This window comes from Nematolebias whitei, chromosome 21, assembly GCF_014905685.2.
Source record: "Nematolebias whitei isolate Nwh7 chromosome 21, NemWhi1, whole genome shotgun sequence".
Classification (NCBI taxonomy): Eukaryota; Metazoa; Chordata; class Actinopteri; order Cyprinodontiformes; family Rivulidae; genus Nematolebias; species Nematolebias whitei.
Genome location: NC_056518.1, coordinates 33,706,864 through 33,720,545, shown reverse-complemented (window position 1 = coordinate 33,720,545; position 13,682 = coordinate 33,706,864). Strand labels below are relative to the sequence as shown.

At 42.1% G+C, this 13,682-nt stretch overlaps 1 protein-coding gene across 1 annotated transcript in view; it reads left to right on the top strand.

The window, feature by feature from the left end:
• Positions 1-13,682, top strand: part of dnmt3ab (DNA (cytosine-5-)-methyltransferase 3 alpha b) — a 47,996-nt gene that overhangs the window by 1,326 nt on the left and 32,988 nt on the right. The window contains exons 2-4 of the mRNA XM_037695221.1: positions 1,952-2,134; positions 8,609-8,713; positions 12,534-12,837. Of these exons, the coding sequence (XP_037551149.1) occupies positions 2,060-2,134; positions 8,609-8,713; positions 12,534-12,837 (484 nt within the window). The 5' untranslated portion in view covers positions 1,952-2,059. The remainder of the gene's footprint in view (positions 1-1,951; positions 2,135-8,608; positions 8,714-12,533; positions 12,838-13,682) is intronic.

Genomic DNA, 13,682 nt, shown 5'->3' with positions numbered 1-13,682 from the left:
TATTGCACTGATTCAGTTCTTATTGCACTGATTCAGTTCTTATTGCAGCTTTTGTTTAGTTCAGTAACGGCTGACGAGTCAAAACTATTTTTAAATCTGTTGGTTCTGGTCTTCCTGGATCTGAACCTTTTCCCTGATGGTGACAGTTCAGCTGAAGGATCTACTGACCGTAAAAAAACACGACGACTCGTGCAGTCAGGTTTATTTTGTAGTAGCTGGGAGTCACAGCGCGTTCTGCAAATGTTGCTCATTAAGTCAGATTTTTGCTCATGACTTTGGCATAGCTGTGGTCTACCTTGTTTGTTAGCTAAATATTTCATATACCACTGTATGGATTTTAATAAAACCTAGAAAAATAATCGTTGGATGTACTTTGTACTTCTGCAACTGATTGACTTCCAGTTCAAGATGGCCGCTGACGAACGTCTGCAGAAACATCAGTGATGAACTTTGTCAGATTTTCAGATTTGATCATCACTCTGAGTGACATTTGACCAAATATAACGTCCTCATTCCTCAACAGATGACCGTAGTCCTAACCTCGAAGGCAGCGGGTGATATGCATTCCTCTAACCGATACTAAGCTTTTCTGAATGTTTATGAAGTATTCTAACTGCTGTCGTCCATTTCTCTTCCGTATGTTTTTCGGTGCGATTCTCGTCCCGCAGTTTTTCAGCTGTTTCAACAAATCATAAATCAAAAACGTTCAGCTCTTTCAGGACAATCCTGCTATGATGTTTGGTGTTGGTGCAACTTTAGCTTTTAGAAATATTTAGCCTTTTCTGCCATTTTTGTCTCGTAGAAAATTAATTGTGCACATTTTTACATCCTTCACATCTTTACATCTGTTTACAGCCTTTTACAGCTCCTTTCATATTTTGTTCTGCTTCAGCTTCTTTCAGCTTCCTGCTGCAAATTTAAACAGTTTCAGCTACTTTCAGCTGTTTTTTTCAGCTGTTTTGTGCGCTTTTCAGATCATTTCTGCTAACTACAACAATTTTGTGCTTCTTCTAACTTCTTTCTGCTAATTTCAGCTTATGCTCCTTTCAGCTTATTTTTTTGCAAGGTTCAGCTTTTTCTGATGTTTCAGCTACTTTTGTGCTAATTTCAGCTTTTTCTCGACATTTTTTGCACTCATTTCGACTTTTTTCAGCCTAATTCAGCAAGAATATGCTCTCTCCACTTCCTTCTGGTAGTTTAAGCTTCTTTCTGCCGTTTCAGCTACTTTTCAGGTATTTTTTTGTTAATTTCAGCTGTTTTTAACTAATTTCCTAATTTTTGTGCTCATTTCTGTTTAGTTAAACCTGATTCAGCAAATATGTGTTCTTTCTGCCTTCTGCTAACTTGGGCTTATTCTTCCATTTCAGCTACATTTCGGCACGTTTTAGCTAATTTCAGCTGTTTTCATCAAGTTCTTCTGCAATAAGCATTCACACTGCATTTTGCAGGAAATGCAGTTTCTCTAGTTACAGTTTGCAGGTTGGGGCTCAGTTTCTGTTGTTGCTGTTTTCCACCCACTGCAACTTTTCTCTATCGACATATTCTTCTTTTCTTACTCCGACACCAACCAACCCCACCTGTGATGCAACAGGTGCTGGATGATTCATACTTTTACCACTTTGTACCCACCATTCATACTCAGCAAGTGACAGTTTGTATTTATGCGTACACAGTTGTGTATCTGTGTATTTCTATGTGGACTAAGTTAGGGTTAGTGTTGGCTCCAGGGGTCAGAGGTTATGTTAGATGTTAGAGTATTGATATGTACATCTTCTGATAAATTCTGTAATTACAATTTTTACTTATTCCAACAGATAATATGCATGTTAATATTTGTATTTTAAAACACAAGTCTTTATTAATGCATCTTTTAGATCTTTCACGTGTAGAAAACCATTTCCTTTTGCAAAGCAACGACTGACCCGTGTGGTGTTCTCTTTTTATATTTCAGGAGTGACTTGAAGAAGGATCATCTTTTATTTATTTTTTCCATTTTGAGTTCATTTCCACTGGAAACTTGCACCACCAGACCTCAACCATAAGCCCGTAGGACTGAACGATGCCGTCCAACACTGTCACCAACACTCCTGCATTCAAAGGCTCAGACTTTGCTGATTCACCTGGAAACAGAATGGTAAGAAACACCAAAGTACACTTCAGGTGATTTTATCGGAACCGTTGCACGGTGGTGGTCGTGAGTTAAGTACAACAGAACTTTACACTTAAATAGATTTGAGCTTTTTTCTAAAGCTCCACAGCTAAACACAGTCTGATTAGCAAGCTAAGCTAGCAGTTTTCTGCTTACCTTGTCTGAACCAAATCACAGCAGAGAGATGGAGGCGTAGCTTGCAGTGACTTTTTTGTTCAACGTTGTAAGTGAAGAGAGGACGTTGGAAATACCGTCCATCTGTCCCACCATCCATGCATGTTGTGAGCATGATAACTTGAAAAATAAGTGCGGGGCTGACTTTGACACTGGCACCATTTTGGTGTGTGACGACATCTAAACGTAAGAAAGAATGCTTTCAAAATTGGGTTGCCACATCAACATCCAAGATGGCTGCTTGTATTAGAAACTTGTGAATTGGACAACTTGGGTGGGGGGGCTACCTGCTGACTTCCTTTATAGTGTGTGATTGCATCAAAGTGTAAAACGATCACAAAACTTGTGTTAAAGTCTAGATTCAAGATGGCCGCCACCATTTGTAAACTGACCACCCCCATCATTTGATGAAACTATGCTTTCTAGTTTTTATATTGTTTGAACGTGTAGTTTCCTCAAATGACTGGGGTGGCCAACAATCGATCTATGGTGGCCAAGGCCACCTTTGGCCACCCCCTGGCTCCACCGTTGTACCTGGGGGTGGACAGCATCCTCCGTTCACCAGGATTCATCCCCTCGGACAAACAAAACTAAATAAATAAACTACCTCTGCTCTTTTAACTCCTACCCATTTGAACATTTTGCCAAAAAACACTAAGGTTTACTTTCACTCCCTGTTCGATTCTAGTTCAGAAAAACACTGAAAACTACAAACACTCACTATTTACAGGTCTCTGTTGTAAATGAGTCCTCGGGGCTCAATGGGAGCTACCTGCCTAAATAAAGGTTGAATGAAAAATTCAAACCTGTCTGTGACGGAGGGCGTCGGCGTTCCGCTCGCTCATATAAAGTTTGTAGTTTGTAACTAAGAATGTAAAACTAGAATTAATGAACTCTACATGCTTTTGTTTAATTTCTGAGTGTATTAAAGCTAAATAAATAAATAAGCAAATAAATGATGGAGCACAAACACAAGTTTGAACCACAGTTTGGCAGCAGCTTTAATTGATTAACCTCCCCTTAACATATAATGTCTGCCTTGATGGGGGGGGGGGGGGGTCATTCTTTGACTTTGATATTACAGATATTGAGCTAAACTTTGGTGTAGCAGCTCAGATTCATTCACAGCAAATACTCTGAGAGAACATCACAGTAAACCCCTGGCATGACAGGCATGCTACGTGTTTGATATTAATGCATGTGGCAGTTTAATAATTTAATCAAGCCACAGGCTACAGGAGTGGACCGAGGGAGTAATTCCTGATGCAGCATCACTGGTGAGGCCGTGGAGAGGTGGAAGAGGATAACGTGACCTTTGCGGGTGGAATGGTGCTCGCTGACGTGGGTGTCGGCTGATGGTTCAGTAAGAGCTGGAGCGGCTCCACAGCCCTTTAACTGGGTGGGGGTGTGGGGGATCGGTCCTCTTCGTCTGTGTTCCCATTACAGTGCTGCTGCCCTTGGTCTAGTTGCCTGGCAACAGACGTTGCCTTAAATACCCAGCTCCCCAGCCTGAAACAGTGCAGAGATGTTGACAGTAGCAGGTTCACTCCAGGCAAACAACAAATTGTATCTCAGGCCTTTTTGTTGCTCTACAGCGTGTTGTGGTGAACATGTTTCATTCAGCTCGTCTGCGGGTGGGAGGGTTGTTCCTGCAGATAGCCTGGCTTCACCGAATCGTGTATCCTCATGAGTGATTCCCAAACGAGCCTGCGCACCAGGCTGCACGCAGAACATGCTACGATCTCTGCAGATGTGCTGCCCTCATGGAGAAGCACTGCAGCGCTCTGTTAGTGGCCACACAACGAACTGGGAGCCGCTGCAGGACACCTTGTCTAATGAATCAAACGACTAACACAACTGTAGGAACTCTGGATGTCACTTTAAACTACATTTTCCTCACGAAGTTCCAGCGTTTATTGAGGAAGAGCTGAGTCAGCATTCACAGAACTGGTTTCCTGTTTTTAATTTTTCTCTACATCTGTTGCAGTCATCTACCTTTTGTGTACTTTGTGCTAATTTATCCATTTATACTTCAAATCATTCAGCCCATAAATGAGATGGGTGCAGTAACTTTTGATTGTAACGTATGGTTTAGTAAATGTTTACTTTTCAAATTTTTTGTACAAAATTGTCCAGAGATGTACGACTCCTTGATTTCCTTCAAAAACAGTTTTCTCTAAAATCTGGTTTAACTTAATGGCTCTTTTGTTTTCTATGTTTAGTTTGTAGCTACCATTCTGCTACTTTTGGCATTTAGACAGACTTTTGATCCTTTTTAACTTTTTCTAATTTTAACTTTTAACTATTCTTTTGATCCTTTTAACTGTAAGCCACTCTTTTGCTACTTTATCTAACCTTTTGTTGCATTTACATTTTAGCTACCATTTTGCCACCTTTAATTTTTAGCCAATTATTTCTGCTTTAACCTTGTCTTTTAGCATTTTAACTAGTCTTCTGATTTAAAAAAAAAAAAAAATATATATATATATATATATTTTTTTTTTTTGGGGGGGTGGGTATCTTTTAGCTAGCCCTTTGCTATATTTAGCTACTGCATTTTCATGCTTTTTGCATTCAGGCTACATTTAGCTGTTTTAGCTTTTAATTTAGTGTTTTGATCCTTTAAGCTTTAACCCACCGTTCTACTTCTTTTAGCTTCTTTCAGCTAGTGTTCTACTTTATCTAGTGTTCTACTTCTTTAGCTAGTGTTCCACTCCTTTAGCTAGTGTTCTGCTTCTGAAAGCTTTAATGATGTAGCTTCAGCTTGTTCAGTAAACTTCAGCAGCCTTCAGCTCTCAGCATTCACACGGTATTTTCTGTATAAAAAGGTCATTTCTCCAGTCGCTCGTCCTGATTCTCCGCCTGTTCCTTCACTCTCTGTTATTTGAATGTCATTCGTGTCTTTATGGTAATCCGGTTACTCCTTCAGGACGGTAATGGTTGATTGATTTATTCAGTTTTGCAGCCTGTCCTCCTCAGATATAACACGACTGGACATGAAGTTACTGTCTATGTGTGAAACTGTAATTGACCTTTAACCCAATTAAGATGGTCCAGTTTAGGTGTGGACACATCCACAAGTTCAGCAACATGAAAAGAAACAACAAATGGTTTCGCTTTTCCACTCAAATTCACAAAACACTCCCTAATATCTTGTTATCTATAATATATTGTAGACTTCTGTAAACATCGTAGCAGATATGTGAGTTATTATCATAAGTCATAAAGGGCATCAAGAAGCAGATTCTTGATGTATCCCACCCCGTGTGGAATCTGTCACCCTTGCTGCCTCGCTGTGCACGTGTCTAACAGAGGGTCATGAAATGGTGTTTGCTTCAATCACTGTTGGAGTTCTTAGAGGGAACTTGTTTGAAGATGGCATCAAGCCAGTTGAACTTGTGCATCAGTCCACTCAGAACTCAAGACCATTCCTTAAAAGAATTCACATTACCCCCCCCCCCCCCCCCCACCACCACCACCACCACCATCTTTTGATGTTTAGAAGGAACAGAGTTTGTCATTTTGGTCAAATCATGTGACATGTGTTATCTTGAGAAATTGCTAGACCTTGTGTCGCGTGTAGCACGAGGACTTTGTGTTGTGAATGACTCTCAGCTACTACCATGAAAAAACTGGGCTCAGCGTCTGTCAGCTGACTGGGTCAGAGCCACTTGACTGTTGACCAGCTGTGGCAGCCATCTTGAGTTGGGGTGGAAGTTTAGTTGTAGATGCACATCCATTGATTACATTCTTATAGTTTTATTAAAACCAGTTATCTGGTTCATGAAGTATTTTGCTAACAGACAGACAAAAACAGCTGACCTACAGATAATGGCAACGTTTTAAAATGAGACTAAAACACCTAAACTGCCTGCTAGTTGACTAGTAAGACCTCAGAGGTTGACTAGTCAACTAATGCACCCGTCTGTGTGTAGCAGAGCGCTGCCATCCAGGGTGCCCGGGGAGCAGGTGGTGGGTCAGGGAGGGAGAACGAGGGTGGAGGCAGGTGAGGGTGAGGCAGGTGAGGGTGTTTCACCTTTCCCACACACATTTTGATGTTGTCAGTCCAGGGAGTCGAACCGCCGACCTTCTGGTCACAGGCCCACCATCTCCCCTCTCTGCCATGTGTAGTATGAAACAATGGTGGGTGTTGGACTTTACCCTTTTCAAAAGATCTGAAGCGCGTCCTGCACCAAATAATTCTGTGGACTGTTAGACCTTCTTACCTGCAGCGACAGGTCGCACCTCTTCACGCTCTCATCTCCTCCTGTGTGACTCCCTGTGCCTAAGCTGTAAATAAATATACTTAAGAGCACATTAGTGGAGGTATTGCACTGCAGAATCTTCATGGTGCTGAAAGCCTCTGTCTCATGTTTAATACTGAAGGAATTTATTAACCCCCCCCCCCCCCCCCTCACAGCAGCTGTCAAGAGTGGCCTCGCAGGCTCATTTGCATTCAGACGTGGTGCTGGCCGTCTTATTCAGTCAATATTGAACTCGAGGCATCTACATTAGGATCATCTCTCCTCATCAGCCTCACTGAGACTTGGCGGACATGGGCTTTGTTCAGGCGGGGGGCAGTTTTATTAATCAAAGGGAAGGTGGGGGCAGGTCAGCATGTTTGTAATGGTGTCAAGAGGGGATTGTCTCGAAGGTCAGCGCTGCGTTCACCTCAGCCTGGCTCAAAGGGACACGTCCTTCACTTTCTGTTTGTCTCATTGTCCACCAGAGACTGAAGGGAGCTGCAGTCCTCCTTAAAAGAATAGTCTGGTCATTTTTAAAGTGATGTTGGTCAAATAGTTATCAACAGTAGTAATAGTATCTACGGTGGCCCTAAGGTGTAAATGAACATTTGAAAAAACGGAATTAGATTAAGCCAAAGCTGAAGTGGTCGGAATCACATTGAAAAAAGCAGAATCGCATTTGAAAAAAATGGAATTGGATTAGAAAAAAATAGAATCACATTTGAAAAAATGGAATCACGTTAGAAAAAATAGAATCACATTAGGAAAAATGGAATCACATTAGAAAAAATGGAATCACATTAGAAAAAATGGAATCACGTTAGAAAAAATAGAATCACATTAGGAAAAATGGAATCACATTAGGAAAAATGGAATCACATTAGAAAAAATGGAATCACATTAGAAAAAATGGAATCACATTAAGCCAAACAAGAAGTTTGATCGATCGAGCGATTGCATAACATCTGAAAAAAATTACCTGCAGTGTATTTATTTATTTATTTATTTTTAAGAAAATGCCCCATTATTTTATATAGAGAGGCAGGCCTTATGAACTGTAAGCCACTAGAGGGCACTAATCCAAGTCGGCTTCAACTTCCTGCTGCTGGTCCCGTCTCTAGTTATAGTATATGTCAACGGCTTGCACAGAACAACATTCCATAAACATAACTTTGTTACTTCTATCCAACAACTTTGTGTAAATGTATTATAATTCATCCCTTGTACACCTCTGAGTATGTTTTAAAAAGACAGAATGCTTCAGATCTTTGATGTAAATAATTATGTATGAATTTGGAACTAGTTGACATAAAAATGGTATTTGAGCTGTTATTTGTATAAAACAAACAAGGAAATAAAGGCCACTTCCATTAATCCAAATTAATTGTTAATTGCACCTTTATTTATATGCAACAAACGAATAAACAAACAAATGAATAAACAAATAATTAAATGTCATTCTGATGTGTGAACTTTAAGACTGGCAGCTCTTCACAACAGTGGCTCCTGGTTGTGGCTTTGAGCGTGTTACCGTTGACAGCTCTATGTCGATGATGCTGAGGTGTCTGAACACATCAGTCCACCAGGAGTTGAGGACATTTAGGAGCGACTAGACGAGCTGATCGGACAGTCAATAGCCTCGCAGCACTGACGACACAGAAAGGCCTATGCTGCTGCCCACACATCCATTTGTGTAGTAACACAAATGTTGTTCAGCTAAAAAACAGCAACAGCTAATCATACAAAATCATACCAAAGTGCAGAAGTTTTAATTGTTTATGTAATATTCTTTCATATTTTTGTTCCTTTGAAAATCGATTATTTTATTTTATAGGCTTAAAAAACGATAAAGACCTCGCTCCAGTTTGGCTAGCCCTTAGCTTAGCCTAGCCTGAAGGAAGACTTTTATCTGTTTCTCTGCACTCTTCGCTTTAAGGCTCGTGTCTAACACAATAAAACTACAAACAACAAAAAACTAATTCTTATAAGTGCATTTCAGGACCCTGTGACCGAAACATTGGTGTGCTCTTTGTCTTCATAGGGTGAGAGCACAATACTGGACCTGGACCTGATGGAGGAGAAGTCCACTTTAAGCAGTGCCTCTTGTAAAGCCGGGAAGCCTGGGAGGAAGCGCAAGCCATTTCCAGTAAGTGTTTACCTCACGTGCAGAAACATTTACAGCTCAGCTTTTTATCACTACACTATTAATTTATTTACTGCAGAGCGAAAAGGGGGAACTGGAAATGACCTCCGTCCATCTGTCCATGCATGTTGTGAGCAGGATAACGTTAAGTGTGGCACTGACTTGTTTTTTTGGTGTGCGACTCATTGGAAGTGTGAGAAAAGTCACCATTGAAAACTGTGTTGCTACGTCAAAATCCAAGATGACCGCCACCATATATGTACATATGTAAACATGTGATCTGGATAACTGCAAAAAGAAACAACGTGCCGACTTCCATTAGGTGTGTGGCTGCGTCTGTAGGTGCTAGAAAGGTCAGCGTCTAAGACTGGGTTGCCAAGTCAAAATCCAAGGTGGCCATCATTATGTGTGTGTGTGTGTGTGTGTGTGTTTGTGTGTGTAAACTGGCCACCCCATCATTTGAGAAAACTGTTTTCTAGTATTTATATTGCATAAAACCATATTTTCCTGAAACGACTGGGGCGGCCACAGATAAATTTATGGTAATGGCCACCATTGGCTGCTTTGTCGTCGCACCTGGTGGTGGATTAAATGCTCTCAGGAACAATCACCTTGCACTTCCTCAGACAAGCTCCAAAAGATCTACCTTCGTTCTTCTCCACAGATTAACTCCTACCCACTAGAGTAAAACATTAAGGTCTACAGTGACCCCCTCACCTATTGTGGGGGTGTCAGGAACGTAACGCCTGCGGAAGGTGAAAATCTGCTAAGTAGCAGCGTTGTGTTTATTTTATGTGGGAGTGGTGGTGCAGAGGTCAGGGAAGGTGGTCCTGTGATCTTGGTGCAAGTTAGTTCGCTGTGGCGACCCCTGAAGAAGGAGCAGCCGAAAGAAGAAGAAGAAAAAGTATTTATCAGCATGTGCAGGAATAAAAGAAGCTGGTGTTTAAGTAGAATTCAGCAGTTCTCAGTTGGATTAGCTTGTTAGCCTTTAGCTCTTTGCCTCTGTCTGATTCACTGACGATGACCTCTGACCTCTGGCATGTGTTGCATGTGGTTCACCGGGTCAGTGATCTGATGCTCTTGGTGACAGTTATGTGCACGGGAGCACGGGCATGTGTTTGTGCGTCTGTTTTGCATTTTCCCCAACACACACTCTGCACGTTGTGCGCACCAAGTGAAAAAGATGAACGTTAGAGCTGCGGTTTGTTTCATTCGGCTCCTCCAGCACTTTGGCTTTTTATTGGAGTTCACTTCACAGCTCGTTTGTTCACAGTAATGAAAGTGTTTGTGTTTTTGCTACCTGTGGAGAAAGTCTTCAGGCCGGCTTCGGCTCGTTGTTAACGAGGTCGGTGCTGCGCTGCACCCGGATGCAGGCAGACGTGAGGGGTTTGTGTAAAGATAAAGGATTGTTAATAAAACTCAAACTAAAGGCTGATTACAATAACACGAAAGAAAACAACGAGGAGCACCGAGATGTTTGGCATGAACCCAAAATAACGAGCCCCTGCTGGAAACGTGATCGGAAGTGGTTTAAATCGAACTGAGGGAGAGTGGAAAGCGACAGCGCCTGAGATGATCGCTAATTAGAAACAGGTGAGGGTGAGAGTGAACACAGGGAGCTGAACTGAAACACAACGGACGGAGACATAACTTATAAACCACTCGAGAAACAAACTAAGACAACCGAAAAGAAACGCAGGCTGTGACAATTGTGTTTTTTTATTACAGTGCACATTAAGATTTTATAGCTTAATCTGCAAAAATCCAATTTGACACTTTGTTTTGTTGCTCAGAATCTGTCAGGGCAGTTTTGGTCCAGGTTTATGGAAGGTAATGTTAACTGCCCATGAACCATGTGTTTGAGTTAGCAGAGAGGGCTGAATGAGGAGCTGATTTGATCCTGCATGTGCAGCTGGATGGCCGAGGTCATCAGTGTCTGCCTGTGATCCGAGAGCTGATAAGGTTATAAAACAAGCCTCGCACGCTGCCCGGTGCAGAATCTCCAGACTGGGCTCCGCATGTAGAACTTCTGAACAACTTCTGTGCGACCTGTGGTGAAAGTCTGCTCTTGCAAAAGTAAAACCAGCTAAAAATCTTCTTGCGTCCTCGAGTGTGGCTTCTTTGAGTAAGATGGATGGAGGATGTGTGTATCCAACAGAATCAGCTTAACATCCTGATGCATGCTCAATAATCCAGGGAGAAAAATCCAAAAAAGTCCAATCTGGTTCTCTGGACATTCAAAAAAAACAAAAACAAAACAAAGCAAAAAAAAAAACCAAAGGACTTTTTTGGAGAATCAGCTTAAATTCACCAGATGATAAACCTCCTGACTCCTCATTATCTTCTTCTACAATAAATCCAAACAGCTACATCAAATATAATTTGGATAAAAAGCCCTGCTCTCAACAGTGGACGATGCACCCCTCCCTGTGAAATAGTAACTCTGTGGTTAGTTTCTGGCAGTGGAAGAGACAGTTTTATGTGTTTGTTTGTTTAGGGGTTAAACAAATCTTTATGTTGGTCTTCCAATACATTATAGGAATAAAAATAGAAAGTCCTTCACTGAGACTTCACGTGAGTTCCCTCTGAATGTACTTTATGTTTCAAAGTGGACAGAGACAACCCTCAGCCAACATTCCTGACATACTTGGGTGCTGCTGTAACGATCGTTGCCTACAGGAAATGCACTCCTGTAACCACGAGCTGTATCCTAAATCCTCCTCAACACCAGATTTCCTGGCTCAGCTTTGAAGTTTGCACTCGAGCAGGACTGTTTGGAAAACTCACTTCCCAACATGCTCAGAGTTTAGCAGCAGGTGAGCAGATGAAAGCTAAAGATCCAGTGAAGATGCTCTTCGTGGCTCCAGACTCTTTTTGCTCCGGTGTGCCCAGCTTTTCTAAATGCTTTACAGTGTCTTTACTACCACAGTATTACGTTACATTATTTATCATCGATAGCTGGGGTCTCAATCGGCATGTTGATGCTCATGTCAATACTTTGGCCGCATTCTTTACCGTAAATAAAATAAAATAAAAAGTCGACAACTTGCCACAACAGAAAGAGCACTACTCCACTCAGATTCTCAGACCTGTCTCCTTCATGAGGCTGAGCAGGGACGACACTGAGAAAATCTCACGAGAAAAGAGGTTTAATGTCACGTAACATCCGTCTTGGTGTCCTGATGCTGCTCAATAATCCAGGTAGAAAAACATTTAAAAAAAGTTAAGTCGGGTCCTCTGGACGGATTCTTCTTGTTGAAACGTTTCATCTTTTATCCAGAAATCTTCTTCAGTCTGAGGAGCTGCAACAAACTCAGTTTTATAAATAGCACCTTGTCATAATGGACCAACCAGTTTGTTGTTGACATCCAGAACCAGCTGCTCACGTGATCAAGGACCATCGGCCTTAACAACCGATCGTTAGTGCCCTGATGGCCACTTGCTGTTCACAGGGGGCTGAGTGATACTAGCAATAACAGAGGGGGACAGTCGGACACGGAGGCTCCGCCCCTGATTAATGATGGACAGGTTCTCTTCACAAAGATGGCCTCCTTCACTCCTCTCTCAAACCAACATTCCTCTCTATCAAGGATGTGAACATCTTCAGCCTCCTTTATCATGTGAACAGCTAGTTCTGGATGTCACCAGGAAACTGGTTGGTCCACTGTGAGAAGGTGATTTGCAGCTCCTCAGACTGAAGAAGTCCTTTGGATAAAAGATGAAACGTTTCAACAAGAAGAATCCATCCAGAGGACCTGACTGAACTTTTTTTGATGAGTCTTGGTGGTTGACAGGATATTAACATTTCTTCCTCTTTCTGCAGGTGGAGAGCTCCCTCACAGACTGTCTGAGCGTCAGCAACAGTTACTCCGGGGTGTGTAGGCCCTTCATGACCCAAGTTCACAATGGAGATGTGGTGCTCGATGCCTGCTTCCCCAAACAGGAGAAGAGGGAATTGGAGAACAGGATCCCCCAGGACAGCTCCCAGGGTCCGAGCCCGAGTCCTTCCAAGGAGAATGGCTTTCTGTCCAGCAGAGAGGAGCAGGACTCTGAGAAAGACAAGGACGACGATCTGATGATGCCACGCAAGAAAAGAGGCCGGCGAAAACTGGAGCGTCCTACAAAATGTGAGTTTGTATGAGCTTGACTCGCTGTAAAGCCTGCAGGAAAAAAGTGACTTGTGCTAGATGTTCCTGGATGATCTATAAATAGACATCCGATTGAACACAGCTCCACATGTAGAACATGGTGCTTCAACTATTAGGTCACTTTATTAAGTGACTGTGGAAGAAATTATTGTAAATAATTATAGAAATTTTAATGTTGGTACAACTACAGCCAAATACATGTATGTTTACGTACTATTATATATAATCTTCACCAGAATGTTCCATCAAATGCGTAAAGAACAGAAGAGAGATTAGTCAAACTGAAATCTTTGAGATCATGCAACAAACCAAGGAGGATTCCTAAAGCTCAGCGTATGTAAACAAGAACATTAAAGTGAGATTAATAAATAAAAACAATGAAGGAGCAGCTAAAATCTCTCAAACACGTCACACTATCATCGTTTTTTCCAAACGTTTGGAACTGAGTTTGGGCTTATGGACGGTATTTACAGCCAATGATTTGGGAACGTGATCCTGAGCCCAGGAGCCCACGCAGTGACGTCCAGAACAGAATCAGACCAGTTTGTACTGCAGCGCCACCTGAGAGCCAGAAGGTTCTGCCAAGTGTTGCTGCCATCTGAGACCTTGGCTTGGTGCGAGCAGGTCATTGTGGTGGATCGATTCTGGATGAGCTCCAGCCACACTAGAGCCGGAAACTGCTCAGAGGAGCAAAGTACATTTCTCTGGGCTACATTACCCACTGCCCCTGGCTTTCTGTACGCCTCACCCACTGGTTGTACTGGGGCGTTTTCTTGATGACAAGATGAGCAGTATAGAGGGGTGCAGGGTGGGGTCCAGGTGAC